At 34.6% G+C, this 21,727-nt stretch overlaps 1 protein-coding gene across 1 annotated transcript in view; it reads right to left on the minus strand.

Moving 5' to 3' along the window:
* The window catches only part of CPNE8 (copine 8), a 211,855-nt gene that overhangs the window by 16,660 nt on the left and 173,468 nt on the right, over nucleotides 1-21,727 (minus strand). The window contains exons 15-16 of the mRNA XM_045776528.2: nucleotides 19,119-19,300; nucleotides 12,285-12,412 (exon numbers count right to left, since the gene is read on the minus strand). Of these exons, the coding sequence (XP_045632484.1) occupies nucleotides 12,285-12,412; nucleotides 19,119-19,300 (310 nt within the window). The remainder of the gene's footprint in view (nucleotides 1-12,284; nucleotides 12,413-19,118; nucleotides 19,301-21,727) is intronic.

Below are 21,727 nucleotides of genomic sequence, written 5' to 3' on the forward strand. Positions count from 1 at the left end.
TTAATATTTGTTAAATTGATGAAAGATGGGGAAAAGGATACCAAAGGCAAAAATTAGGCATATAATAAGAACATAGTCTAGTACTTGAAGTTTATCAGAGTTCTCACCAAATAATAGTAATTTACAGGAGAATTTTATGAATGTTGTGTTTTATTATATCTCTTTTTTTTCCATTGTGTTCTACATCCTGAGTGTCTAGATTATATTGTCAACAATAACAACTTTTATGACTTTTAGTATGTAATTAGTGTACAGGTCATATCTAGTAATAAGCAAGCATTATTGTACTCTTAGGAGATATTACACAAGAAAACTTAGGTCTACTTCTGTAAAATCATTGAGTATTTATGTATCATAGAATCATAGGAAAATAGCAACCCAGAAAAACTGGGTTCAAGAACATGTCCACTGATTACCAATAAAACTCCTTTATAACCTGAAGTACCCAAAGGGATCAAGTTTGAACAGATCAGGGACAGACCAATAGCATAATATGTCAGGGCAAAACTTATTCTTAGAGAGCAGAATGAACAACCAGATGGACAAGAAAAATATGTACAAATTTGCCATACTAGAGAAACTAATAATGGCTCATGCAGCTAACAAAATGGTAATTTTATAGACTGATCAAGAGAATACAGTAAGTAGCATGTTCACACCCTATAATATAAAGATAGCATTGAACTGGTTCCACAATGTACAGCCAAAAATACTCCCACTATATTCAACAGATTTTCAACATTAAGGAATTTATAAGTCTGATGGTAACACAATCAATGAAAAACAATCCCAAGCAGATCTGAGACTCTTCCAGTTCATGATTAACTTTTTTCTTAATAAAAGAACTCAGATAATCTCCCTTAGGTATTCATTTTTAATTTTTAAGTACCATTATTTTTTAAAAAGCATCTTACTATGCTTCAGAAATACAGGGTTTCATATTTCATGTGATTAATGGGAAGCTACAGTAGTGAGAAATGCTTCTATGAGTACAAGAGTGTGGCTTTTCTGCTTTTCCTACCAAATGATCCTCTTAAAATGGCAAATTTTTACCAGATTTTAAAACTATACAGAAATTTAAACATTACGCATTTTTATAAATATCATTCAACTGGCTTAACTAATTTTTGAGGGGTGGGGGTATTAACTTTTATTTCTCTTTCAACACTTCTGAACATCCATAAAGACTCAGTCGTTAGTATATTTTTTTTACAGCTTTATAGAGGTATAATTGGTATACAAAAAAACTATATAATTAAGGCATACATTTAGATGAGTTCAGACATGTGTATAAATTCATGTTACCATTAAAACAATCAAGGTAATAAATATACCACTCCCAAATTTTGTGTCCCTTTGTGTGTGTGCCCATGGTCAACAAAACAAAACAATTAACAGGAAATCTACCCTTTAAAAAAAATTTTAAGCTCACAATATCTTATTGTTACCCATGGGCATATCTTGGCTGTTGTGAATAGTGCTGCAGACATCTCTTCAAGATCCTGATTTCAACTTTTTTGGGATATATACTCTGAAGTGGGATTTCTGGTAGCCTATTTTTATTTTTTGAGGAATCTCTATGCTGTTTTTCATAGTGGCTGCACCAATTTAAAATTCTCACCAACCACGCAAAGAGTTCCAATTTCTTCACACCCTTGCCGACACTTATCTTTTTGCTTTTTGATAATAGCCATGCTGACAAGTGTGAAGTGATGATGATAGTTCATTGTGGTTTTGTGGTTTTGATTTGCATTTTCCTGATGATTGGCAATGCTGAACATTTTGCATATACCTGTTGGCCATTTATATGCCTTTTTTGAAATGTCTGTGCCAGTCCTTTGCCCATTTTTAAAATCAGATTAGTGGTATTTTTGCTATTGAGTTGTAGGAATTCCCTGTCTGTTTTGGAAAGTAACTCCTTATCAAATATATAGTTCTCAAGTATTTGCTCACACAGGTTGCCTTTTCATTTTGCTGATGGTTTCTTTTGCTGTGTAGAAATGTTTAGTTTGATGTAGTCCCACTTGTCTATCTTCGCTTTTGCTGCTTGTGCTTTTGGTGTCATACCCAAGATCATCACCAAGACCAATGTCAAGTTTTTCTCTATGTTTTATTCTAGGAGTTTTATCGTCTTGGGTCTTATGTTAAATCAATTTTGAGTTAACTTTTGTGAGTGGTAATATAAGGACCCAATTTCATTCTTTTTCATGTATATATCCAGTTTTCCCAACACCATTTATTAAAGAGACTATCCTTTCCCTATTGTGTCTACTTGGCACCCTTGTCAAAAGATCAGTTGGCCATATATCTGCAGGCTTCTGTCTGAGCCTCTCTCTTCTGTTCAACTGGTATATATGCTTATATATCAGTGCCTTGCTGTTTTAATTATCGCACCTTTGCAGTATATTTTAAAATCAGACACTGTGATGCCTCCAGCTTTATTCTTTCTCAAGATTCCTTCAGTTTTTGAAGGTCCTTTGTAGTTTCACATATATATGATTTTTTTCCTATTTCTGTAAGAAATACCATTAAGATTTTGATTGGGATTGCAGTGAATCTGTAAAACACTTTGGGTAGTATGGACATTTAAACAACATTAATTTTTACAATCCATAAACATGGTATGTCTTTCCATCTGTCTGTGTTTTAATTTCTTTCATTGACGTTTCATAGTTCTCACTATAAAAAGCTTTCACTTCCTTAAGTCTATTCCTAAGTGTTTTTATTTTTTGGTGCTATTGTAAGTGGGATTATTTTCTTAATTTTTTTTCAGATAGTTTGCTGTTAGTTTAGAGAATGCAACTTTTTTTATAGGTTGATTATATGTCCTGCAACTTTACTGAGTTCATTTATCAGTTCTAATAGGGTTTCTTTTGTTTTGTTTTGTTCAGGTTTTAGGGGTTTCTACATACAAGATCATGTCATCTGCAGAGATAATTTTACTTCTTCTTTTACAATTTGGATGGTTTTTCTTTCTTTTTTTTTTTATCAATTGCTCTGGCTAGAACTTCTAGAACTATGTTAAATAGAAGTGGGAGAGTGGGCATCCTTGCCTTGTTGTATATGTTAGAGGAAAACTTTTAGTTTTTTTTACATCATTGAGTATGTTAGCTGTGGCCTTTATTGTGTTGACATAAATTGCTACTGTACCTAGCTTTTTGATAGTTTTTTTTTTTGAAGATTTTATTTATTTATTCGACAGAGATAGAGACAGCCACCGAGAGAGGGAACACAAGCGGGGGAGTGGGAGAGGAAGAAGCAGGCTCATAGCGGAGGAGCCTGATGTGGGGCTCTATCCCATAATGCCGGGATCACGCCCTGAGCCGAAGGCAGATGCTTAAAGACTGCGCCACCCAGACGCCCCTGTTGATAGTTTTTATCATGAAAGAGTGCTGAATTTTGTCAAATGCTTTTTCTCTATCTCTTGAGATGATCATGTGATTTTTGTCCCTTATTCTGTTAATGTGGTGTACCACATTTATTGATTTGCATATGTTGAAACATCTTTGCATCCCAGAAATACATCCTACTTGGTCATGGTGTATAATTCTTCGAATGTGCTATTGTATTCAGTTTTCTAATAATATTCTGAATATTTTGACATCCATGTTTATCAGGGATGTTGGTCTGTATTTTTTTTTTTTGTTTTCATGTGGTGCCTTTGCCTAATTTTAGTATCAGAGTGATGCTGGCTTCATAAAATGAACTTGGAAGTATTCCCTCTTCCATTTTTTTGGTAACAGTTTAAGAAGAATTGGTATTAATTCTTCTTTAAATCATTGGTAAGATTCACCTATGTAGCCACCTAGCCCTGAGCTTTTCTATGTTGGGAGATTTTTGGTAACTGATTCAACCTTCTTATTTGTTATTGGTCTGTGCACGCTTTCTGTTTCTCTTGATTTATTCTTGGTACATCATATGTTCCAAGTTGCCCAATTTGTTAGAATACAATTGTTCATAATAGTCCCTTATGATATTTTTTATTTCTTTGACATCAGTTTTAATGTCTTCTCTTTCATTTTTTATTTCAGTCTTTTCTCTTTTGTTCTTAGTTTAACTAAGAGTTAATTTTATTTACCTTTCAAAAAACCAATTCTTGCTTTTGTCAATTTTTTTCTATTGCTTTTCTATTCTCTATTTCATTTATTTTAAATCTAATCATTATTATGTCCTTCCTTCTGCTAATCTGTGCTTTTTCTCCTTTTAGTTCCTTGAGATATGTTAAGTCATTTAAGATTTTTCTCCTTTATTAACATGTGGTATTTATCACTGTAAATTTGCCTCTTAATACTGTCTTTACAGTGTTCCTTAAGTTTTAGTAGATTGTGTTGTCATTTATCTCAAGATATTCCCAGTTTCTTTTTGATTTTTTTCTTTGACTCAGTGGATATTCAGAGGATGCTCATTTCCATTCATTTATGACTTTTTCTGATTTCTTAATTTTTTCTACTGTGTTCAGAAAAGAGACTTGGAAGGATTTCAAAACTTAAATTTAGTAAGATTAGCCTTGTGTTCTATATTGCAATCTATCCTAGAGAGTGTTCCATTAGTGCTTGAAAAGAAAATGTATTCTGGTGCTCTGGAGTGGAATATTCTATGTATGTCTGTTAGGTCCACTTGGTCCAGAGTAGTGCTCAAGCTTGCCCTTTCCTTATTGCTTCTGAATGACCTATCCATTATCAAAAGTGGGTACTGAAATCTTCTAATATTATATTACTGTCTTTTTGTCCCTCTGGATATGTCAGTTTTTGCTTTATATATTTAGAGGTGCTTTGATATTGAGTGCATACACATTTATACTGATTGTAACTTCCTGTTGAATTGACATTTTTTAAGAAAAATTTGATTCTTCTTAATAAAAATTCTATTTATTTAAGAGATACAACATGATGATTTGATATACACATATATAGTGAAATGACTATTAGAGTCAAGCTAATTAACATGTCATCTCCTATCATAGCTCCCATATTTACTTTGTTAGCAAGTTTCCAGTATTCAGTATAGTATTTAACTACAGTCATCACACAACATATTAGATCTCTAGACTTATTCATCCTGTATAATTCAACTTTGTACCCTTTGACCAATATTTCCCTATTTTCCCTTCCCCCCTTCCTTGGTAACCACCATTCTACTCTCTACTTCTATATGTTCAACTTTTTAAAAATTCCACATATAGGTGAGATCACGCAGTTTGTTTTTTTTTTCCCCTTTCTGTGTCTGGCTTATTTTACCTAGCATAACATTATCCAGGTTCATCCATGCTGTTACATATGGTAGGGCTCTCCTTTTTAAAGGCCAAATAATACTTCATTTTTTGAAAGTTTCTCCCACTATCAGAAAATACAGCATTCCTATGAAAGCTCTCATAAGCAGAAATGCTATAAAGTAAAAAAGCAATCACCATTAATTTATATGGAACTTTTTTTGAGTGTTCCCAGACCTAAAAAATAACCTATCCTATCTTAGGCTTTTCTGATACCTTAGGACACATCTTGCTTACAGGTGCATGGTGGAGATAAAGCACAGATACTCAAAGATACAGTTCAAAGCTAAGGCACTTTGACACTGATGCTGAGTGTAGTTCCCAGGGAAAGAGCTTGGTGGCATCACTCTCAATGCTTGTGATTCGCGCTGCTTCTGTAACAGCTTGCTGTAAAACAAGCACTGGCATCTATAAAAGCAAACATCTCTGGATTTCTTTTAGTTAGCAAAATACATCCTAATGTAGGTTTTTTGTAAAAGCTGAAGTGGCGTAATGGGAACTTTTGAAAAGCGGAGGATACCTGTCCGTATCAATTAACAGATCATATACACTGGCCCTTTTATTATGTAATGCCCTTCTTTGTCTCTTGTGCTAGTTTTGACTTAAAGGTCTATTTTCTCTGATGTAAGTATAGAAACTCCTGCCTGCTCTCTTTTGGTTACCACGTGCATGGAGTATCTTTTTTCATCCCTTCATTTTTGGCCTATGCATGTCCTTAAATCTAAGTTGGGTCTCTTGCAGACAGGATATAGTTTGGTCTTGTGTTTTTATCCATTCAGCCACTCCATGTCTTTTGATTGTTGAGCTTCATACATTTACATTTTGGTTTTCTTTTGATTTACCAGAAAGTATACCTAAAAGAAGGGGAGAATATATTCCTGCTGCCAAAAGAGTTACGAACAGAGCCTGAAGCAGATATAGTAAACTAAGAATTTCTCTGAAGTTTGTTGTTCTATCTTAAGAATTCATAGGAATTTTACATTTTATTTTATAAAAAATATGTTTGTATTAATGCTTTATATTTCCTAACTTTGAGTGCTGTAGAAAGATAGGCAAGCTTATTGTGTGGCTCTCATTACTGCTAGATACATGAATTTGAAAATAAATTTCATTTTAGTCTTTATCATCATAAGCACGATAAATTAATCATTTAAAACTTGTCATGGTTTCTATGGCATTTGTGGTATGCATTGGCATATTGTTGCACTTTGCAAATAAATCTAAGTTTTAAACAAAATCATATTTTGTGCTACCATTTCTTCTAATTTAGTCTATTTTAAAGTATTATATAGCTGTAATAAAATAATTAAAATGTTACAGAAATGTGTTAAGTAGAAAGTAGAGGTTGAGCACATCTCAATCTGTCTTTAAAGAGGTAACACTGATATATAATCTTCAGATTCTAATTAGATTTTAAATGTATTAAAGAACCTTGCTGCTTAAAGGAACCTGATGATGAATCCTTTTGTAAATTGCATAATTAAAACTCTTACTATTAAAAGCCTCTTAAATGTCTTTTTTCAAATATAGGCAATGTATAATTTATATTTTAATATTACTAGGGTAAATCTGAGAGAGAGAGGTGAACTGTTGTCAGGGTTTTGGAATTCAAACGCATTCCCCTGGAGTCTTTGTCAAGGAACTTTCTGGGACTGTGTTTATAAAATTCATAAATGGTTGGCTCAGATTTGTGGAATATTCTCTCAGCTCATTATTAGTTCATAGGAATAGAGAGGGCAACAAGATAAGAAACTGACTCAAGAATGTTTTATTTAAGTAGTTTAATTTTGATATACATAATGAATTAAATATTCATATTAAATAAAGGGGTACATTTAAATATTTCAATACAACATAACATGGTAATTTTTTTTGCTACTAAGTTGTTACCCAAACTAGTTTTGGCAGTGTAATGAAGTGACCCACTGTATCGGCAATCATATGTAGTTCTGTTGCACTTTCTTTTATGTGTGTTTACCTCTGGAACTGAGATAAAAGGGTTTAAGTATGTAAGGCATCATAACATAGTTACTTGGAATAAGATTAGTCTGTTTGGAATTTTAGCTGCACCACAAATGGCCACTCTTACATATCCATTTTGTCATCAGGAAAATAGGAATAATAACACTACTACACCTCTTAGAGTTGTTGTGACGATTAAAAGAAATATTACAGATGATAGCACTGAGCATATTGCCTGAGATAGATTATGGGCTCAAAAATGAAACTTAATTTTACTTGCTTATCTGGATCTAGATATCCAGAAACGAAAATCTAGTCAATAGGTAAAAATTGAGAGATTCCTCTTAAAAGCTGAAATGTGACAGCCTCAGAACAAGTAACTGGTTAGGCACAAGAAACAAATGACTAGTAGTTAGGAAACAATACGTATTGTTTAAGTCAAGTGAAGAAAATAGTAACATTTTCATGATAGCCTGAAAAGATCATTGATATTTTCATTGGTATATTAGACTATTTTGAAGTAATAAGCTGGTAAAATATAGCAACAAAATATATGTCGAATAACTTGAAGTTACTGAGGGAGGTAGAATTCTAGACGAAGAGAAACCTTTGAAAAAGTGATCTAAACAGGAATGTAAAAATAGTAATTGCCATACCCAAGAGGGCACCAAGGTCAGTGGGGGATGAGTAAGCCCCACTTTGTCACAACCACGTCTCTATAAACACATGATTTCCTTAACACCTTTCTTCCTACTATTATTAATTAATGAGATTTAAGCATAGTGTTATAGACATTAGATCTCTTAATAAATTCATAGACGGGAAGGATTTCTCTGATTTTAAATTTGTTTTCAATGTACAACATATGGTGATACATATCTTTCGGTAGGTGCGATAGTCTTATGTCCACTTGATTAAGCTATGGTAGCCAGTCTTTTAGTCAAACCCTAATTAAGGTATTCCTGTGAAGGTATTTTGAAGATATAGTCAATATCTACAAATGGATGACTTTAAGTAAATGAGATTATCCTCCAAAATGTGGGTGGGCCTCATCCAATCAGTTGAAGGCCTTAACAAAAACTAGTTTCCCAAAAAAAGGAATTCTTTTTTTTTTTTTTAAGATTTTATTTATTTATTTGATAGAGAGAGAGACAGCCAGTGAGAGAGGGAACACAAGCAGGGGGAGTGGGAGAGCAAGAGGACGGCTCCTAGAGGAGAAGCCTGATGTGGGGCTCGATCCCAGAACACTGGGATCACACCCTGAGCCGAAGGCAGACGCTTAAATACTACGCCACCCAGGCGCCCCCAAAAAAGGAATTCTGACTCAAGACTGCAAGGATATAATATCCTACCTGTGTTTTCACCCTACCCGGTTGCTCTATAAATTTCTGATTTGCTAGTGCCTGCCACTGCATAAGCCAATTCTTTAAAATAAGTTTATCTATGTATCTGTGTTTATATATCTTATTAGTTCTGTTTCTCCTGAGGACCCTGATTGATACAGTAGGTATCAATCACAATCACATTTTCTACAGGTCATTAACACTGACTAAGCATTATCATTCATAATTCCTTTAGTTTTCTGTTATAAACTTACTTATTTTATTTTATTTTAGAGAGAGCGAGAGAGAGCGTGCAAGTGGGGGAAAGGGGCAGAAGGAGAGAGCAAATCTTAAGCAGGTTCCACACTGTCATGGGGCTGGATCTCACGACCCTGAGATCATGACCTGAGCTGAAATCAAGAGTCGGACACTTAACTGACTGAGTCACTCAGGTGCCTCTAAACTTATTAAAATGTAGTCATAATTCATGGAATACAGAAAATTCAATTAAATTAACAGGTGTGAGGGATGCCTGGGTGGCTCAGTCAGTTGAGCATCTGCCTTTGGCTCAGGTCATGATCCCAGAGTCCTGGGATCGAGTCCCACATCGGGCTGCTTGCTCAGTGGGAGCCTGCTTCTCCCTCTGCCTGCTGCTCTCCCTGCTTGCACACTCTTTCTCTGACAAATAAAATCTTTAAAACAAAAATCAATTAATTAATTAATTAACTAACGGGGTGGATCTATCAGTAAATATAAAGTATTGGGCTTTGTTTAGAACATATATATTATAAATTACATATTATTTTTACAAATATTAAATATAGCTTTTAATTTAATTTAAATATAATTTATAACATATATATAAATATAGAGATACTTATATATATGTAATTAAGTCACAACTGCTGTCCTCAGTGGGGAAAAGATCTTCATGTAACAATCGAGTAGGATCAAATTAGTGTTTTGATAAGAGGTATTCATGGAATGACAATTCAGAGGCCAAAAGTAATGACTCTTTATGACTGGAGTACAGCACATTTGGGAGAAGGTGGAGGGAAATGAGGTTGGACGGGTGGGGTAGCTGGATATTAAAAGTTCTTAAATACCAAACTAAAATGTTTGAACTGAAATTTGTGAGAGGGCATCAAGGATGTTGAGTGGGATTTTTACATCATCTGAAATGCTGTTCCCCAGACAACTCTATGAGAGGAAAACTGGTCAGGCAGGAAATTAGAGACAGGGGGTTGGAAAACCTCAGACTAGCACATAAAACTCAGGTTTCACAAACATAATGCTTTGGATCTTGACTCACAATACTGTCATCTCAATATTAAAAGTCAATAGTCTTACCACACAGATTTCAGTTCTAAACATGAGCATACCCTTAAAATTATTATTCTTAAAAAGAATAAGAGCAAGCACTCTTCAAAATGTTTATAGAAAACTATTACAAATAACTAAACTTTTATCAATATAGAAAACACACTTTTTAAGAAGAAAAAATCAAGCAAATAAAAAAGGCAGGCTATACATTTGCTTTTGAATTTATAGAAAATATTTTTTAATGACAACATATACAGAATTAATTTATTAGACTTTTGTTAGGTACTTACCTCCTATATGATCGGCATGGGGAAGCACTGATGAAATGCATTTAAAGTAACAAAATGCTCAAGGAGTTTTATATAAAACAGAGGTCATATATACTGTAACTATGGCACTTCTCATGATTTAGAACAAAATAATAGCTTGTCTTTTAATTGACAAATATTTTGGATGGTAATTTTGGGTTGACAGAAATCATCTGTCTTAACAAAGGGCTTAAAAATTAAAGTAAATACTATTCTCAAAGATAAAGTAAAAGAGAAAAGCATTTCTTATAAAGCTTCATAATAAAAGTAGATACATAGAACTTCAGATCATATTGGAAGGAAAGATTATTCCCCAAAAGCCATATCTTCTGTGTTTCCTATTTTCTCTCATTAAAAAATAACAATGAAGAATTATTAGATTATGGATTGTTGTCAGAGTCTGAAAGTATTAGCTGGCATCTACCCTTATATTTGAGAATTTTTTTAAAATGCTGGACAAAACACGAAAAATGGTAATAGGACAATGTAGAGCCAATTAAATGGTATATAGAAATGCACCTAGAAATTTTATATCTAAAAGTTAAACTTTAATAGTAGAGATATCCAGGGTAAAAGATATAAAATTAACCAGTAAGGACTCTAAGAACATTTATAATAACCAGCATGAGTTTGCACAAAATAAGTCCTATCATTTTTCCCATATCTTTTTTATAAAAGACCGTGATCTGTATGGTAGTGTATGAGAGAGAATGAGAATCAACTATAATTTATTTTGTGATAATATTATTTTTTAATACCGCTTCATTTGACAACCCTCAAAAAACTAGGAAATAGAATACAGATAACACTATTTATATAGGCTAATACAATTAGCTAGGATATGGTTTTCAAATTACAGGTAATGACCCATTAGTGGATTTTGAAATCAATTTTGTGGGTCGAGACCTATATTGAAAAAAAAAAAAAAAGACTAACAGAAAAGACTAGGAGACCATAGAAATAAAGAGGAAATATAAGATAAGGATAGTATTACTTCATAAATAATCCTTTTTTTTTTTAGTTGTGTGTGTCCAGGGATGAGATATGAAATTCATAACTTAAAAACATTGTGGATGAAAATGTTTCAAAAATCTGAGCCATAGGGTCACCCTCAGAGAATGGTCATCAATGTATCACTGTCAACCTGAGATGGACTTCCACGGGAGAGTTCCGCTGGGGTCAGCCCTGAGTACAGGGGTATTTTAGTATCTTGTCTATGTCCCAGATAATGGAAAGTAGAACACATTTAAGTCACTCGTGATGTCCAATATGGAGATGATTTGGTACCAGAATCTTTAAACGGAGAACTGAGGTTTCTTACCACCTTTAGGCATTGATCAATTTACCCAAATGCAGTATATTTTCAACTTCTGACTACATATTGGGAAGGGTACAAAAGCTACACATTTTTCATTTTCTAAAAATAAGGCAGTGTTTCACAGGATTTGCAACGGGGTCAAACTTTTTAGGAATTTTAAAAGTAGTATCTAATTTCTTTCTTTATACACTGATGAAAAAAATGATAAGCAAATGTGTACAGATTTTTACATTTAAAACCTTTTTCCAGACCATGTAACTGGAATCATAAGCAATTATATTCTGCTCTCAATACTATGTACTATATACAGGTAGAGCTCTGGGAATTTTTTACAATTAGCTATTATATTAATTTCAGAGAGGTTAAAATAATGTGCCCTATATATCACTAAAAGGCTTTAGTTGTCTTCATGGTCTCTTATTACTTCTATGTTACTATGGAATGTGATATTAGATTGAATGATTTACACTGCTGAGATCATAATCGATCTTGTTATTGCTCTCATGGCTGCCTTTTCAAATAATAAAACACTTCTTTGTTGAACAAATACAGGTCCTGATATAACTCTGTATATATTTTTCACTTCAGACTTCGATGTAAAGTTCTTAGCACCGTATTATGATAGCTCAATAGAGACTCTTTCCACTGTATCTTTTTCCTCACTTTCTTGGAGGTAAATGAGAAGAAAACACCTTTCACTTGTGGAGTCATGGTAACAATTATATTATAATTTCATTGCTGTCTGGTACCTGGGAAAAAATATCTTGTCTACTTCTACTTACCTTGCTACATGATTAATTACAGGAGCAAAGTTGGTTGGCCCATACAGTTGCACAGATTTCAGGCTCCTATAATAAGCCTCCATGACCCCCTCAATGCCATCACAGTAGGGGTTTTGAGGGTTCCCATTCTGTGGAATTGACAGGCAAAGAAGAGTAAAAATTAGTAGTGTCTGTAAAGACCAACTGAAAAAGAGAAAAGATAGGTTGACACTCAAAGACGTTTTGAAAGAACGGTCTTTATATAAAAGCAAAAAATAATAAATTAAGTGGTCAACAATAGATTACAATGTATTGTAAAAATTAGGATATGGTGAATCTTATACATAAGCATTAAAAATTGATACTCTCCAAAAGAAGAACCACAGAAAACTCTAAATAATCTTGAGAAGCTGAATATCACAGCATTCTATAATTAATGTCTTCATTATACACGTCTATGTATGTGTAGAGATGAACATATAAAAACCCTGAAAAGAAGTAAGTAAAATATTAACAGTGGTTAACTCGGGATGATTACATATGATTGGTGACTTTTATTTCATCCTTTAAACTATTCAGTATTTCCCAAGTTTTCTGCAGTGACATCTATTAAAATCAAGAAAAACAATCGCTATCCATTCAGTTTTATCCTATAGAAGGAAAAATACAAAATATCTGCCACATGCACATTTTCAGGTCACAGTTGATAACCCCAAGGAGAGAAGGGGTCTGAGGGAATGTAATTCAGTGTGAAAATTATCAAGACACGGTGTAAGGGAAATAATCAAAGAACCATTCATGTTGTCCAAGGGAAATGGAGCTTGCCACTAAGTTCTTATTCTGAAAATGGCACCTAGAAGGGCAAGTTCATTCCTGGAGACCTAGACTAGCTTTTCCATACCTTGAATGCTTTGTTATTATTAGGTTCAATTCTCCTAGTCCAGATTTTGCAAATTACACAAATAAGGCAGTATATTAGTTACCTATTGCTTTGTAGCAAATTACCCCAAAAGTTAGTGACTTAAAACAATATTTATTATCTTAAGTTTATTTTTTGGGTGTCAGCAGCAGCTTAGCAGGTAGTTCTTGCTCAGCATGTCTCATGAATTTGTGATTAATATGCCAACCTGGGCACCTGAGAGCTTGACCAGAGCTGCAGGACCTGCTTCCAGGAAGCTTCACATGTAGGGCTGCTGGCAGGAGGTCAGTGTGGTCTCTCTATAGGGCTGCTTGAGTGTTCTTACAACATGGCAGCTAACTTCCCCAGAATGAGCAATCCAAGAGAAACAGCAAAAAGGCAGCCCCAACACCTTTTATAAGCTAGTCCCATAAGATGCACACCGATACTTCTACTTTAATCTCTTCGCTAGAAATGTATCACTAACCATAGAACATGCTCAAGGGAAGGGGAATTAGACTCTACCTGTGGAAGGGAGGAAGTATAAAAAAAATGTGATCTATTTAAAACACTAAAGACAGTAATTCTATTTAAACATAATTAACAATTTCAGCATGCATGTTTTTATCTGAACAATCACAAGTGACTGGTAATTTGTAAATAAAATCTGTTGAATTCTATATACTAAGCTTTACATTAAAATATTTACATATTGTAGACAGTTTTTTATAACAATCCTAAAAAAAAGTAGATAAAATATTGTCCTTATCCCCACTTTACAAATGAAAAAATTAAGGCACTGAGAGTTTAGTATGCCCCCAAATTAACAACACAAATGAGAGGGCCGGTATTTGAACCCACAGAGCCTCATCTCTCTCTCTCTCTTCTTTAAAAGATTTTATTTATTTATTTGACGGAGAGAGAGAGAGAGCATGAGCACAAGCAGCGGGAGAGGCAGAGGGACAGAGAAAGGGAGAAGCAGACCCTCCACTGAGCAGGGAGCCCGATGCAGGGCTCGATCCCAGATCCATGGGATCATGTCCTGAGCCAAAGGCAGACATTTAACTGACTGAGCCTCCCAGGCACCCCCAGAGCCTAATCTCTTAACCACCACCATGCCACCATGTTTTGAAATCCTAAGCATTTTGAAAGACAAGAGATCTTAGGAAACTAAGGCAGATGTTATCAACCACTTTATTTTGCCATTTGTGTGAGAGGGATATATACCCACTTTTTCCTTTTAATTTTGTCTTTTATTCAAATTTTTTAATTAATTGACCATCATGTAAATTTTTAAAAACATAAAAATAATAAAAACCCTCTTATCTAACAAAAGACATCTTTAGAGTTTTATATTATAAAATTGATTATATTGATTGAAATTATAATGTAAAAGTTTAATATTTAGCACAAAGCAGTTAATGATTGCTTTTGATATTAATCCGAGCTGACCTATCTAACCTTCCTTTAAAAAAATTTCCCTTGATAAGATACAAAGCTAATTAAAATTAAAACTCATTATTGATTTTGAGCATATAAAAATACATTCTATATCTGCCTTCAGGGAAGAAATACAAACCAGTATAGTTCTGAGCCACTTTTCATCATCGTTTTAACATTTTAACTAAGGGTTTGTATTTCTACAAAATAATATATTTTCTCTATTCCTGTAGAACTGAAATTACAAGGTCACCATTTTTCTCACCATTTCATTTCTTTGTGGAAAGATAATCACTGGATGTTCTATTCATCATTAAAGAATATTTAAAGCACTGATTTCTGCATTAGTTCTAATTCCATAATAAATTGCTCTATGAATTCCTCATATGCTTTGGATGATAAGAATATTTAAAACATAAATTTATACTTTCTTTTTAATATATGCTTTGCATTATATCAGGATTGTTTAAAATAATTTACAGCTATGAAAATGAGATTTTCCTCTTAATGACAAAGTTGTAATGAGTTATAAAAAGATTTTTTAAGTCTGTTTAAAAACTCATTTCACAAAATAATTATATGTGTTAGTTACTAATTACTAACAAGCAATTAGTTTTTACTTGTTAAAACAAATTAAAATAAGCTTATGTGCGGCTGTAGCACAAAGTAAAGCACAGGATATTTCTGAAAATAAGTGCGTTCAATTTTGTTGTTTATTCATGAAGAGGGCACTGGATGCTCTATTTTATATTTCCATTTTAATTAACAACCTTTCCCATTTATAAAATAATGAATGTTAATTTGTAGAACACATAGAACATAAAGAGCAGAATTCAAAATGAGCGTTATTCCCACCATGCAGGCTTGAGCGGGGAGGGATGTCCGGCTCTCGTCCGTTTTTCCCTCCATTTGGCTCCCTGAAGCCTTGTACTGGGGAATTAGATTCAGCTCCAAGAGAGAAGACTATACAGTCTCTGCTGCTGCCTAGAGCCTGTAACACTTTTCAGCAGGGCTAACAAGCTGACAAAATGCTGAAGAGAAGCTCTAAGGAGCTGTTTCTTTACTCTTGGAAATGTATCCGTTGTTGCCCAGAGATTGCTTAGGTGGGGAAAAGCTGCGAGGAGAAGTCTCCCTTTTATTCAATAAGCAAACATCTGTTGAGCTTCTCTTTTATGCATACTATGTTAAGACCCTTGGTTGTTAAATCGTTAGCATCTAGATGGAAGAAAAGACATACATATCAATATTCAATTGCGCAGATTTCTATAAATGCCAAAATAAGCAAAAAGTAGGCCAGCACTTTTAGAGCTCTCGTAGGAGAAATCACTTGGACGGGTGTAAGCATTTCTCTATTGATCACTGCAGGAGACTTTCTTTAAAGGGTCATTGGCCACATGCCCATTACGAGTATCTCCTCTGAAGCTCTACACAAGTATATTTTGTTATAACAACTTAAGGAGTTATCAGAATCATGATGGGAGCAGACCAATGACTCCCTTTTACAACCTTTGTGCTAACATGGTGGTACCAAAACATTCTTCCTTTCCTTTTCTATTCCCTGTTCTTCTACTATGGAATATATGTATATGTGTATTCATATTTCACAGGAAAAGCTGGGGTTTATTGGAGACCTTTTGATTAACAGCAAAGAAAACATTAAAAATTACATTTTTCTGTTCAACTTTCAACGTTTGCACTAGCCCTAAACTCACCAACTAGGGATTATTTAATTTTTTAGAAGGCCTCCCTTGCTATCTGAAAGATTACGTGAACTTGGTGTGATAAATACATATTTAAGAATCTGTATCACAAATTGTTACCATGAAAAAATGAGGTTTTGTTAGGATTCAAGACGACATTAATTGCCAGATTGACATGTTACTGGGTTTCCTATTTGCCATTTCAGTACCTATAGATATACACTGCAGTTGTTTAGGACGAGGTTGACAGAATACTGTAGCAAAAAATCAAATCCAGTACTGTCCTACTGAAGACCTACTTAACTCCTCTGCCTTATTTACCCAAGAAAACAAAAGTGCTTTGAAAAAATTAGTCAGTGCTGTTAAAGTTCATTCATTATCATCATCATTGTTGTTTTCAGCTTCAATTTGGGAGACTATTTTTCATAACCTTAAAGGGGTATGATCTTTATCCTGTAAGTATTTGAGTTGGGTTCAAAGAACTGTTTAAGATGCAAATAATAATTAAAAAAATCCTTCCTTAGCAATAGATATTTGCATAGGTTTTGTTATAAGAAATGAATCTGGAGGTAGGAAAAGCAGAAAAACAGGGGATTAGAGAGAGATGAAAGGAAAAAAATCACACACAAGGGTGAGAAGAAGCGTATGGAAGGAAAAATTAATAAACCTCATTTAGTTTAACATAATTATTCCTTTTCTTAAGCTTTAAAATAGCTCATGACCTTTTTCCTGAGGCACTTAAGACTTAGCATCACATGAGTGATTTTCATGGTTTTATAAGTTTCTGGGAGATTTTAATTCTCTAAGACACAACAAAATCCCAACAGATATTCATTTATGTATGACACTGGGAATGTGGCATGTGGGCTAATTCATGGAAGAAAGAATTAAAGCCTCCAGCAACCTTTCCTGCAATTGTGTGTGCAATGGAATAGAAAAGCAAGGAAAAGTATAGAAATAAAAACGTAAAAATACTGCTTTTAAAAGATTTAGGCAAGTTTCAATCTAATCATATAAAAGTTCTGGATGTGTGTGTGTGTGTGTGTGTGTGTGTGTGTGTGAGTGTGTATCATGGTCAATATCATACCATGGTATACATAAAGCACATATCCGAGATGTGGGATTGATTATAGATACTGTTATAAACTGTGCCTAGCAGCAGTTAAAGAGCATGCATTCTAAAATAAGACTGATCTGGGTTCAAGTCCTGTCCTGTGGAACCCTGGTTAACTCCTGTTACGCTGAGCTGATTTATGCAACACCTGGGCAGGCACTCTTCACTGTTTTCAACATGAGTAGCACTTGCGAGAGGAGTGCGATGTGATAGTCATGAGATACCTGCCACATGGAAATGTTAGGAAGATTTTGAAAGAAAAGGATTGTAAAGTATTTGGCTGAATACTCGGTAATTTCTCAACAAATGATAGTATTCCTGTTTACTTTTGTCTGTTTTGCTCGAGAACTTTAAAAAATCTCTATGATTATGCATTGCTTTTGTAACAAGAATAAAAACAACAAAGGCCTACAAAAATAATGGCGATGGAAGAGGTTACTTCTGAAATGTATAGAGGATCAGAAGGCACTTCTAATAGGAAAAGCTAAAATTTTTCCAAAATGATAGCCAACCATTCCTATATTGATTTTCCCATTATTTTATCAGAAAGTGCAGTGAGAGTGGCTGACTGGGTCTATAAGCATTATCTGTGTGATGAGTATGTTGAAGGTAGAATCAGTACATCGCTTATCTGAAATCACACAATATGGACTAGGTCTATGTAAAGTAAATATTAGCAAGATAAATATTTATTCCAGTCATATCTACTCCATTATATTGTAATCATAATTAGTTATAGCCATAATTATTGCTTCACATTTAAAAGAATAATTCTAGCCATAACTATTTCTTGGAATTTGAAAAGAAATGCCATTTTATTAGATGGTAGATTAAGATAGCCACACATTCTTTGGGATAGCCTCCCACTGAGAGGTGAAGGTTACTTGGAAACTGGGCTAGCGTTAGTGACTTGCTTGACCAAGAGAATTTATCCAAAACAACTTTCTGAGACTTCTAATGTGGTGGCGTAAAAAGCCCTACAGTTTCTGCCCCAGCCTGTTAGAGTACTAGACTACTCACTCCGGGGAAGCTGGCTCCTGTGTGTGAAATCTGACTACCAAGACAAGGCCGTACTGTGATGAAGTCCATGATAACCACATGGATAGGTTGTAGGTAGAAAAAGGGAGAGATGTCCAGGCAACCCAGCTATTCCCGTCATCCTGTCCTAAGCATCAGACAAGAGCAAAGAAGCCATCTTAGAGGACATGTTCGCCCCCCGAGATGTGACACGGAGAAGTCCTTAGTCATCCAGCCCACATCAGAATGAAGCCCAGATATATGGTTCTAGTCGAGTAATTCCAGCCGCCTCTAGTCAATCAAGCCATCCTAGGTAAGGCCCCAGATATCCTGAAGAAGTATACCACCTCCCACTGTATTCTGCTCAAATTGCTGACCCCCAAAATCATATCATGGAACGATGTTGGTTGATGCCTCTAATATTTAAGGAGGCTTGTCATACAGCAACTGACAACCAGAATAGACCCCCTAAAATCAGATGCATTTTAGATATATTTATTACTAATCTTTTTAACTTTTTCCCATTAATATCACACTTCTAAATCAATCATTCAGCAAAATTAAGCTGAGTCTACAGTCACAAAAGCTTGCTACACGATTGACTACAGTGTAAGTAGTGAACTAATATTAAAAGATCCAACAAATTATTTTTTTCAAGAGGTCAAATCCTTACGATGTATTCTTACCAAAGCAAATTCATGAGATATCCTTCCATCTGGAGGCAGTTTTGCACCAAAGCCTAGAGCGGGGAACATTTTATCACTGTCGTAATCTTGAACGATTTCTCCCACTGCTTTCAGGGCCATTCCATAGGCATTTAGTTGGTAAGGATTCATGTAGTGGAGAGACGTGGGCTGGGCAGGGTTGCCTGATGACAGAAAAAATATTTCAAACGTGACTGATAAGGCTAAAGATGTCATTTTTTGGACATTTTCCCTGATGCCTATTTCAGAATGAAATACTTAAAATCATGTTTTCTGCCTACATCCATACTGTGTCAATTTCTTTTTGGATGGAGATTAACATAGAAATATTTATTACATTATATCAGACATGTAAAAGGCTTTCTAAAGATACGCCAAAGCATATGCAGATTTTCTTCAGAAATTATTCCTCATTGTCAACGCCACAGGCTATTCCTGAATCTCAGTTACAGAAGTATTAAAGTACTTTTGTTAAACTCATTTTATAGTCATCTTTACTTAAAAAAAAAAATCATGTGCCTTTAGCTTGAACCCTTATGCCTATAATTAGAGGACTATGAAGCCTTCTTAAAGTTCTATTACAAACACAAATTGAATATTTGAGAAATATCTCAATTTAATCACTTAAAAAGGAAAGCATAGTGATTTTGAAATTCAAGCTAATTAAATATCTGTATCTGAAAAATGATTCAGAGTTTCTAACTAGACATTAAACCAGGAGCCAGAAGGCTCAAAGTCCAGTCTTACAATTTCCAAGACAACACCTATAAAATGTCTGCAATAAATCCTACCACAGTGTTTAATGGAAGGACGAAATGAGATTATGTGTGAGGATGTGATTAAAAATAATAAAGCACCATAGAAATGCAAGGTTTAACTGCAACTGTTATTACTGTCTGGGTCAGCCACAAGGTTCTGAAATTTCAATATCCTTATACCATGTAGGATGTTGCATTTGAATAGAGATGAATTTGAGGGAGAAAGTAATATAAGTGCTACCACTCAAACACATTGAGATTCACATTCAGTTGCCCTAATTACCAGCACAAAGGCTGCTTTAAAGTCCATTTAGTTTCTTAAGTGAAAATGGAAAGTTAAATGGGACTTGTAATAGCATATAAAGCTCAATTCTACATTAAAACATTGCCCGAAGGAGAACAGCCTCAGGGCACACAGTTCTTTTCTGATAAGAAAAAAATAATAATAAGCCCTTGAGATCTAGAGAGAAACAAAATTAAGGAGCGATCTCCCCTTGGTTTATAATACATAAAATTATACACAGAACTTTTCTGGTCTAAAGATAATGCATTGCATAAATGCATTTATATTTCCAAAGGGTTACCGACATTCAAGAGCTGGTTCCACATGACAAAATTGCTTAAAAGTATCTTCTGACCAAATGGCCTTAACATTCATTCCCCTCAATTTGGCTAAACTTTGGAAAGGTTTCCTCATAACTGTAGGCCCTGACTTTCCTTTTCTTAGAGCATTTGCTTTAGAAAACTTGCAATTGTAAATTCTTTCCCTGCATCTTTGAGATGTAAATCTTCTATAACCCAGGACAGTCTCTCCAGGACCTGGGAGCCATCTTACTGAAAGGTCATCATGGAGAAAGATAGCACTCCTAACCCCTAGTCTCTTTGGAAAGGTAGGAGCCTAACTTTAATCCGTGCTAATTAGCAAACAGACCAATGTCCCCTCTACTGTCTCTCAGCACTCTTCCATTAGATCATGGCAGCACTTGGGTTCAATTTTTCCCTTACATCACAATAGCCTTGACCTCTGTGGCAACAGTCCTGAATAAAGTCTTCCTTGTCTGTTTAAATTATCTGGTGCAATTCTACAATGACACTTTCTTCTCAAGTTAGAATTCTGCACTTGATCAAAAGCCCACTGGAGCCACAGGGGAGCAATATCATTACTTGACTAAGTGGTTAGTTAACATAACTCTCAAATATAAGAATTGCTACCCAATGGCTGCAATATGGCAACAAAGTCTATTTTATTAAGAAAACTGTAACTTAAAATTAAGATACAAATATCACTCATACCCCAGCATGTCTAAACATCTTCGCCTATCATGCATAGCAGGGCTGGATGCCACCCATGCAAAGATGTTGCCTGTCTCTTTCTAGCATCTTCATCAGACCATCTCTTCACTGTATCACTGATATCTTCCTTCCTCTTCACTGTATCACTGATATCTTCCTTCCTATTTCTCTCAAGTTGCCACCCTGTCCTGGAAGTGACTTTACTCCTGTCCAGTTTGTGTTTTACTTGCTCCAGAAAGCCTTCCTTGCTTATTCCAACTCTTATTGTCTTTTCCCTCCTACTTTTAGGACTCTTGTGCTCTGCAGCACAAAATATGGCAATTAAAAATCTGCCACAGTGACTGTCCATTCCATGAGTCTGGAACCATGTTCGTACCACCTCTGTGTCCATAACAATGCATATGAAGAACGAACTTGTGGTAAGCTGATCCCATTAGGACCCAACTACTATCCATAATTATAATAGCATGGAATCTAACATGTTTAAACACCTTACTTCATGTCTTTCTTAACATTTCAACAAACCTATGACACAGGTAC

This window comes from Ursus americanus, chromosome 25, assembly GCF_024610735.1.
Source record: "Ursus americanus isolate L20-20 chromosome 25, mUrsAme1.1.p, whole genome shotgun sequence".
NCBI classification, from domain to species: domain Eukaryota; kingdom Metazoa; phylum Chordata; class Mammalia; order Carnivora; family Ursidae; genus Ursus; species Ursus americanus.